The sequence below is a fragment of the Vulpes lagopus genome, chromosome 1, assembly GCF_018345385.1.
Source record: "Vulpes lagopus strain Blue_001 chromosome 1, ASM1834538v1, whole genome shotgun sequence".
In the NCBI taxonomy this organism is placed as follows: Eukaryota; Metazoa; Chordata; class Mammalia; order Carnivora; family Canidae; genus Vulpes; species Vulpes lagopus.
Window position 1 is genome coordinate 120136709 of NC_054824.1, and position 10120 is coordinate 120146828.

The 10120-nt window shown below is 45.1% G+C and overlaps 1 protein-coding gene across 4 annotated transcripts in view; it reads left to right on the forward strand.

Moving 5' to 3' along the window:
* Positions 1 to 9434, forward strand: part of GATA6 (GATA binding protein 6) — a 32149-nt gene extending 22715 nt beyond the window's left edge. For all 4 annotated transcript variants that reach the window (XM_041757597.1, XM_041757599.1, XM_041757596.1 and 1 more), the window contains one exon: positions 8072 to 9434. In XM_041757597.1, the coding sequence (XP_041613531.1) occupies positions 8072 to 8245 (174 nt within the window). In that variant the 3' untranslated portion in view covers positions 8246 to 9434. The remainder of the gene's footprint in view (positions 1 to 8071) is intronic.
* The last annotated feature ends 686 nt before the right edge of the window (positions 9435 to 10120 follow it).

The following is a 10120-nucleotide window of genomic DNA, read 5'->3' on the forward strand; positions in this document are numbered from 1 at the left end:
TTCCCTCCTTGAAAAGGGCAGCATCCTGGGGTATGGATAGAACCTGGCCTACTCAGGCCCAGAAGGGGTGAAAGGGCCCAAGGGGGGCAGCCAGTGAGCTCTCCATTACAGAATTGCTTGTTAAATTACAAAAATAACTAAAACATTTTGCTAAAAACTGAATTAGGTCATTGTCTACAATGACCGTGACTCTTCCTTCTTGCGAGAGAAGGTGTTTATGTTCTTTTGCTTTGAGTTGTTACGGGAGACATAAAGGGCTTTGTTTTGATTGACAATTTTTACGGGTCCTGATGGAGACAGAACGCTTGTGAGTTTGTGCCACTTCCTAAACTATTAGTGAGTCACTTTTATGTCTCCCTCCAAACCGAAATGAGTATAGTTTTTAGAGTGAAAGTTTATTTATCTGAAAGTGTTTCTCCTTTGTTGGAATTTACGCATAGTTTTTTTGAGGCAGGCCGCTATAAAACACTGGGAGAGCCTAACCTAGAGGTTACAAAAGCAGAGAAGAGAGTGTTGGCAGTGAGGGATGGCTGGCTTCCCCTCACAGAAGAGAAAGCCATAACCACAAGCTTACTTAGATGTGTAGGAAGGACAGATCAGAGGCCATGGAAGCCGACAGTCTGAATTCGAGCTAAGGAGGCAGTGTGATCATCATCAAAGTCTTAAGCTCTGGGAATGATCACACACTCACCCTCAACCTGCCTGGGATGCTGTGTTTTGTTTCTTCAGATCAGGGCTCCAGTAAGTGATTACAGCACAGAGGACAGAACACACCCCAGTTGACTCCTTTTCGGTTTCCTTCCTCAAAAATGAAATTGATGTTTATAATTCACAGGCTATAGAAACTACGTTGTTCTGCAGTGGCTGTGTCCTTTAAAGGGTTTCCTTGGCTCTGATAAGAGCTCTGATAGCCAGAGCTGCCTGAGGAGCTGTCTCTGGGCCTGCCTGTTACCAGGTCTGTGAGGTAGTGGGAAAGATAGACAGCTGCCAGTGTTGCTGAGGCCACTGCGAGCCAGACACTACTGGGCACTGACTCTGACTTTATCAAATCAGAAATTCTTGACTTTTCAGATATATGTCCAAAAGTTGTTCTCACAGGAAAAAAAAAAAAAAACCAACCATGTGATCTGAAGATGAATTGTGCCTACTTTGCAGGCTAGTAGATATTTTCCATGACCCAGCCTGCAGAAGCCCCGGTTGTCCCTGAAGTCATTTATTCCTTTAAGAGGGAGATTTCCAGCCCAGCCATCCTGCCAGGTCTCCTACCTAACCTGGCCTGAGTTCAGTGCTAAGCCCGGGCTGAGTCTGGTGCTGATAACACATTCTTTCAACAGGAAGTGCCTCCATTTTCACTTGTCTGTGGGAGGGTGGAGGGCAGATAAGCCATGAATGGAAACACAGAACAGATTTCGGCCCCACCCTCATAATGCACTTTGATCAGAGAAAGAGCGAGGACCTCCGCCTGTGTGCACTGCCCACCAGGACAGGGAAGGATGGTGCAGCTGTGGGCATTCCACAGCCCTCCCCTCAGAGCTTCTGATCAGGAACCCTGGCGGGGTTGGGTTGTAGGTTAGGGAAGTGTCTGCTTTGGCTGTGTTCTCATGTCCGTGATCTGAACCTTCAAGGTTTTTCCACTAGATGCGGGGAAACATTAACCAATCAAAATTTAAGCTTGTAATTTTGTGTGTGTGGTACAGAATCCAGGGCAATACATTTTCTCTGAAATTTTTTTACTCCAAGTTGCACTGATTCTCAATAGGTAGCTCTAGAACATCACCAAAGAGGGAAAGACACTCCAGACAAACGATGATATGAGAAGCCAGGTTTCATAAGGAGAGTTGTGCCAATTCTAGATTTCTTACCCAGTTAGAATACTGTTGCAAGAGCTCAGGTTACACTAATGCACCCATTATACCATTTTAACATCCATGGACCCATGTTTCACATCATCCAGGTTCCAGCCAATGGCAGGTGGCATGGATGTAGGTGACTTCAGGTTGCTTGGGATCCCCTTCTGGGCCTCTCTTCTCTCTCTTCGTGCCTCCGCTCTGATTCCTCCCTGTTTGATCCCGCTACTTTATGACTCTTTCCAGGCTGGCTTGTCCTGTCCTTGAGTGCTTGTGCGTTATATTTCTGGTGCTAATGTTTTCTACCTTCCCCAAAGTTACACTGCACTACGCCATTCAGTTAAAATATTCAAAGGAAGGTACTGATGACTAATAGATGGTCCTCTGTTCCCAAACTCTACCTGGTTCCCTTGAAATACTTCTGCATGTGCAGGAATTGTAATGATGACATAGTTAGAATTTGTATCCTGCTGTTTTTCAGTTAACATTGCATTGCAGGATTTTTTCCAGTTTGCTGCATGATCTTATTATTTTTAATAATTGCATAATAGTTCATTGAGCGGATGTAACTTGCTTTTCCAAACCGACCCGTATTATTAGGCATTAAGATTATTTCCATGGTTTCCACTATTATAAGTTACCCTGCAATGGCTGTCTTCCCTTGTGGAACCTTCCCCTTCCTTTGAATTCTTTCCTTATAAATACATTTCCAGAAGTGAAATTACAGAGCTAAGTAGGGTATAAAGTTCTTGTTGGCTTTGCGAACTGCCTTCTAAGGCATGTACCAGAATACAGCCCCACCGGCCATGGATGAGGGGATTGGGGTTATCACGGTCTCAACAGATCTCATCGCTATGATCTCATATGTATTGTGACATAAAAATTTTGTTTTTTATTAAGATATGATTGGTATACAAAAGCTGTACATTGCAGTATTTCTTTTTTAATTTTTAAAAAAGACTATTTATTCGTGAGAGACTAGAGAGAGGCAGAGACATATACAGAGGGAGAAGCAGGCTCCCTACAAGGAGCCCGATGTGGGACTTGATCCCAGGACCCCAAAATCATAACCTGAGCCAAAGACACTCAACCACTGAGCCACCCAGGTGGCCCCACTGCAGTATTTCATGTTTGAGTACCATATCCCCATTTATAAATAAGCTTCTCAAGTGTTGGTACAAGCACCTCTTTCCATTTTTTTCTGAGAAAGTCGGATGTGGCTTTTGATTTCAAATGAGCTATGCATTGCTCACATAATTTGCAGTTTGCCTGCCCTTTGACGTAGCAGTGGTGGTCTGCAGTATAGCTTAACATTTTTGACTGGGCAAAGAAGACAAAGATATTTGAGTTGATAGCTTTTGGAATTATTGCTCAAGTGTGAAGAACAAGGTGTTAGAATTTCTTTACTTAGAAGAAAGTCATTGCTGACGTGGATAGGTGGTTTTCACTTAGCTCTGAACGAGTTCCACTGCTGCTCCCATTAGGTGATGGTAGTAACTCACCTGGAAAAAGGTAGAACTGGGGAGATCAGGGACACCTGGGTGGTTCAGTGGTTGAACGTCTGCCTTCAGTTCAGGTCATGATCCCAGGGGTCCTGGGACCAAGTCCCTCATTAGGCTCCCTGTGGGGAGCCTGCTTCTCCCTCTGCCTGTGTCTCTGCCTCTGTGTCTCTTATGAATAAATAAAATCTTAAGAAAAAAATAATTGGAGATTAAGTTAGGTCTATGCTCCTTAAGAATAATACTAATAGCATATGTTTGTGTCGTCTTTCCTGTTATCTCAGATACTGTTGGAAAGACTTTATGTATGTTAATGAATTTAATTCTTGCAGTAACCTTAGGATATAGGTGCCTCTTTTAAATTTCCATTTTCTAGGGGTGCCTGGGTGGCTCCGTAGGTTAAGCATCTAGCTTTTGATTTTGGCTCAGGTCTTTATCTTGGAGGCCTGGAATTGAGCTCCACATTGGCCTCTGCTCAGTGCAGTCTGCTTGTCCCTCCTCCTCTACTCTCTCCCTAAAATAAATAAAATCTTTAAAAAAAATTTCAATTTTCTAGGTGAGGAACCTGAGACACAGGGTTTTAGTTCAGGCCTTCTAGTTTACCTCTCCCACATTGTCTCCTTGCCTCCTTTGCTTATCCTTCTGTTTCTGCTGGCTTTGCTTAAGAGTAGGTCTCTGGTATGTCCTGCACACCTCCCATGCTCAATACCCTTTCCTCACTAGTCTGCTTACCGTGGCAAGGCAACATGCTGATGCTTTCACAAGCACTGTACTGTCACAGCCCTGCTTGAGGGTTGATGTGAAGGCAAGTTTTGCCAGGAGGAGCCTTGGAGAGGTGACCTTACTCAGTAGGTGGCTAAACCAGGATAGTACTCAGAAGTCCGTCCACACTGGTCCCTACTGTTGCAGGCTGCGTGCAGCCCGTCCCCAGGAATCCTTTCCCTTCTGTGTCCTTTTTTTGACCTATTGCTCCAATATCTCAGCCTCTCATTTGTCATTCATGATAGGAAGTTGATCATTGTTACTTTCCAGTGTGTATGTGGCCTGGGAGCTCATCCAGGGAACAACCGTGTCTTTGGGGCCTGGTGTCTGGCTCTCATAAGCATCTTGCTAATGTTTCTCATGGCTGACTTTGTGGTAGTGATCAACCCCTCTGCTATCTCAGCATGTCTGGCCATGTGAGGTGGGCTGCATCCTGGGCCAATCCAGGTATCCCTTTTTGATTCAGAAAATAACACTTGCTGTAGTGAATTCAGATTTAGTCAGATAAATGCACTTGTGCTTTTTCTGGGAATAGGTAGATCAGTTATGAGATTGGATGTGACATAAATCATTTATAATTGCATTCACTCTTTTTATTAGTGTTATGGTAGCTCCTTCTTAAAATGAGGCCTTCTGTGTAATTGAATTTTTGTTTAAAATAAACTTTTGTTTATTACTTTGGGTGTTAAATCTGAGTCCATGTTGGATTTGCTCATAGTGGAGTTTCTGGAATTAATGGTTAAAGTTGGTTACCGTATTTATATGGGTAACTAGAACCATAGCTTTGTGTTTGACAGGATTCTTTGAGCCATTTCAAAGTCTGTTTTAAGTTTTAGACATCTCAATGACTTCGTGAAATGTTTTTTATGCACCCAAAGCCCTCAGTTTAAGTCTCCTGTTAATTTAAAAAGAAGTTTGAGGGTAGCCCGGGTGGCTCAGTGGTTTAGTGCCACCTTTGGCCCAGGGCGTGATCCTGGAGACCCGGGATGGAGTCCCATGTTGGGCTCCCTGCATGGAGCCTGCTTCTCCCTCTGCCTCTGTCTCTGCCTCTCTCATGAATAAATAAATAAAATCTTAAAAAAAAGAAGTTTGAGTGTGGTGGTACTGTTGTGACTGGATTTTTACAAACCCTCATTTTTGCCAGGAAAGGAAGGATTGGTTCCCTGAGGGGCTGGATTGGGAAGTTGGGATGGGCAGATAGGAAGTCCTACGACCAGACCTTCTGAAGCCCTTGTTCCCAGCCTCATGCAGGTATTGTGAGGATTAGAGAGAGAACCAGATTTTTGATTCCAGAGAGAGCAGGACTACATTGACTTCCAGGCCCCTGAATTGGAGCCAAGGGGGGGCTCAGCATATACCTTCCATTCAGTTCAGCCTGCGTGTGGTGCCCAAAGTTTCTCTGAAGTAGATGCCACATCAGCTCAGCCAGACAAATGGATGTTGTGTCAGGGGGAAACTATCCAGTAATTTATGGGATGAAACTCTGAAAGGTAGAAAGAAATAACAGATTTCTGAAATTTTTAGAAGGAAAAAGCCATGATTTAAGTATGGATTCATGGCTAGATTTTTTTTTTAGGCCTTTATTTATTTACTCATGAGAGACACAGAGAGAGATAGAGGGAGAAGCAGACTCCCTGCGAGGATCCTGATGTGGGACCTGATCCCAGGACCCTGGGATCACGCCCTGAGCCAAAGGTAGACGCTCAACCACTGAGCCACCCAGGTTTCCCTCATGCCTAGATTTTTTTAAATGAACTTTTTACTTTGGAGTGATTTTAGGTTTATGGAGAAGTTGCAGAGGTGGCAACCTTCACTCAGTTTCCCCAGATGCTAGCCTCTCAGGCTTCCACAATGTTTTGTCCAAATCATGGAAGCAGCATTGGTGTGTGACTGATGCAGGCTCAGCACCATCTCTCCCCCACCGCCCCCCCTGCCACTGGCCCCAGGCATCCATCTCAGGCCTGGCCTGGCAAGGGCCCCCCTTCATGCAGAGCAGTTCTTCTGAGCCTGCTCTGAGCTGTGAGTTTTTTCTCAGTGAGCCTCATTTAGGGTCTGTCTGACTTAAAGTGAGGTTCCGGGCTTTCAGGCAGAAGACCATAGAGGTGATTTCCCTGCTCACATCACAGCGGGAGAATGTGACATCTTGTCAACAGGATACTGGCCTGTGGCTCCTCTGTGGCCACAGGGGCTTCCATTCTTTTTCCAAAAGGGTTGAGAGAGTGTGATGGTCTTTCCTCTGTCTTTCTCTCTGGAAGGAAATGCAATTGTTGCAGACAGGGTGGTGTTTTCAGGTGGAAGGAAGGCTCATATGTATAGACTTCTTAGCTGCATCAGCTGTCACTGCACCTGTTCTTTCCCTCAGGAACCTGGATGTGACTTGTGAGGTTTCTATATATCCTGTAACTACCTTCTTCTTCTTCTTCTTCTTCTTCTTCTTCTTCTTCTTCTTCTTCTTTGCAAAGATTTTATTTATTTGAGAAAGAGAGCATGAGCAAGAGCAGAAGGGGAGGGAGAAGCAGATTGCTGCTGACCAGGGACCCTGAGGTGAGGCTCCATCCTAGGACCCTGGGATCATGACCTGAGCCGAAGGCAGATGCTTAACTGATTGAGCCACCCAGGCACCCCTCAATCCTCTAACTTCTTAACCAAGTATAACATGCATATAAATCCTGAGGGACACACCCCCCGTGTTTTCTGTACCTGCCTGTCAGCACCACATGTTGCTGGAAGGAACAGAGGAGTGTTCTGCAGGTTGAAGTTGTGGCTGATTCATGTGTACAGGCTGAGTTCTGACACCCAAGAATAGTATGTGCCTGCACTCATATTAGTAAAGGATACAGCAAGAAGACTTGTTATTTTTGATATGTCGGAGCTTTTGGGGGCACTGTGTGCAGATGGGGCACTGTCTCTCTGATGTACATGTCACTGACCTTGTCCTTGGAGCCACACTGGGCAGCTTGGGCATCATGCTAGTCAGGGCTAGATTTAAGAAAAAAGCCAAAGGCAACGGTCTTCTCAAACTGTAGTCTAAACATGATTTTGGTTATTTTGGTTTGATTCTATGAAATTATATCATGTTTTCTATTTGCCTTTTTCATTTGGATGGAAGGAATGAATGAAACAGAACAGTGATATTTTGCTTCAGGTAATTGCCACAACCACGACAGACACAGGATGTTAGCATTTACCTTATAATATGCTCTGCTCTCAAAATGGCCTGTTCTCCTTGAAAATAATTTAAAGGTAAATGCGGTAGATATTAAAGCCTCTGTGTACGGGTTACTTTTCCATGAAGTCAGTGCTCAAAAATTTCATGTATCAGGCCTTGCTGAGCTGTGTAGCTTTCCATTTTAGACTTTGGCATAACTGCTAAGGTTGTGGCTCTGCTGTGTGTGTGTGTTACTTTGTTTTCTCTTGGGAAATGATTAGCTTGTGTGGGCATCATCAAGACCTGTTCACCCAGGTGGTATGGTTTGCCTCGCTGTCCAAGAGCTGAGAGTTTGGCACTCTTTATAAAAGATTTTTACTTATGTATTCATTCATGAGAGACCAGAGAGAGACAGACACAGGCAGAGGGAGAAGCAGGCTCCATGCAGGGAGCCCGACGTGGGACCCGATCCCGGGTCTCTCAGGATCACACCCTGGGCTGAAGGCGGCGCTAAACCGCTGAGCCCCGGGCTGCCCTGGCACTATAGCTAGGCCTCATGCGGTTCCCCTCTCCTACCTCTGTCCGGCTGCACATCTCGCTGGGTGGCTGCTGCCATGAGGCCTCAGGTTCACGGGAGAATGTTTCTAAGAGTTTGTGCTGCCAGGGTTAGGCCGGGGGCGCGGCGCGCAGGGAGCAGCTCTCGCCCGGCCCCAGCGCCGTGGCAGGTGTCCCCGCGTGTGACTTGCCGCCTGACAAATGTGTCGGTAACCCTCTCTCCCCTTCTCTTTCTCCTCCCCATCCCTCTCTTCGGCCAGGCGGGCGCCTCAGTGCTGTCCGGCGCAGGAGAGAGCACTAATCCCGAGAACGGCGGCGGCGAGCTCAAGTACTCAGGTCAAGATGGGTTGTACATAGGCGTCAGCCTGGCCTCCCCGGCCGAAGTCACGTCCTCGGTGAGGCAGGATTCCTGGTGCGCCCTCGCCCTGGCCTGAGCCGCGCCGCCGGAGCGGGAGGGCACCTGGCGTGCGGGGATTTTGTCCAGCCGTCCCAACCAGGGCGAGTATGCTGACAGTGCTGACGGAACATTCCTCTGATGCGTGATTTCCGTGCCTTTATTTTGAAAGAGACGTATTTCCCAGGAGGCTTGCTCTGCCTTCCCTCGCTGGCCCTGTCTCTGAAGAGCCAGAGAGAAGATGGAGAGCTCCGGGACGCAGGTGCAGCCCGCCGCGGCCCGGCCACTGCCAGCCAGCCTGCCTCTGGGTCCGCCGGGGACCTGATGTCCGCTGGGCCACTTCCAGAAACCCGGACTAGGACCGGGGCCTTGCCTGCTAAGGAATATTGAGAGAGATTTTTTTAAAAAAAGGTTTTATGTGTATTGCCCCAAATCATGTGCTTCTTCTGATCGGTTTTGGTTGTTCCAGAATTTCTTCGTACTTTTTCCACACCTGAATTTCACATGCTTTCATGGAGAAGACCATTTGAGGCCATTTGGTACACACTTCTGGAGGCTGAGTCAAAAATATTACTCAGTTTGCAAGACTGCGTTAGAACTGTAACGTACACTGTGACTGACGTTTCTCAAAGTTCATATTGTGTGACTGACCTGAAGTCAGTCGGGATTTGTAAACAGGGTAGCAAACAAGATATTTTTCTTCCATGTAAACAATAATTTTTTTAAAAAGTGCAATTTGCGTTGCAGCAATCAGTGTTAAATCATTTGCATAAGATTTAACAACATTTTTTATAATGAATGTAAACATTTTAACTTAATGGTACTTAAATAATTTAAAAGAAAAAATGTTAACTTAGACATTCTTATGCTTCTTTGACAACTGCATCCCATTTCTATATTTCCGATTGTAAAAGAAAAATACTTCAAGAACAAATCTTCTCTCAGGAAAATTGCCTATATCCATTTGTTAAGAATTTTTATACAAGAACACGAATATCCCCTCTTTATTTTACTGTGGAATATGTGCTGGAAAAATTGCAACAAAACTTTACTACCTAACAAATAACATTTGTAAATATTCTAGGCATCTGTACACACTACGATGAAGTCTATAGTGTGACTAACCCACAGGCAGGTTGGTTTACATTAATTTTTTAAAGATGGGATGTCATGGAAACCTATTTCACCAAAGTTTTGAAAATAAAAAGGGTATTGTTTTGTCTTCTGTACAGTGAGTTCCTTCCCTTTTAGTTTCATTTTGATACTGTATGTGGCTAGAGATATTCATATAAAACAAGTGCATGTGATGTTTGCAAATTGCCTTTCGGCTTTCCTTTCAACAAATTGTCCTTTGGGAGTTGCTTCATACCTTGGTTTATTTGAAATTGGCATATGGAGTTGTCACCTTCAATTTGCATTGGGGGCAATTTTTATAAGTGAAAAGGACCCACTATTCTATGATAACATGGGAGACTGTTTCACAACACAATGGTGGCATTTCATTTTGGGCTCCTTAAGTGTGAGGCATTTTTTACTTCTTTTCGTGATTATAGTCATACTATGGGGGCCAGCCTGAGTCTTCCAAGAGAGAGGAAGTCTTGCCTTGTGATGGGTTGTATTGCAAGTGAGACTCTAAGCTGGGGAGAATGTGCATCCGGGGAAGCTGCTGAATCCTGCGTACACCCTGATACCAAACAGACTAGAACAGTGGTCTGGGTGTGGCATCAGACCACATGCCTTCAGGTCTCTGCTCTGCATGCATGAGCTCTGACCTTGGACAAGTCACCCCATTCTCATTTTCCTCGTCTGTAAAATTAAGTCCAATTAACATATAACTCTTAGGATATGCGAGATAATCCATATGAAGTGCCGAGAGCAGTGTCTGGCACATAGGAAGCATGTATGTTGACTTTGA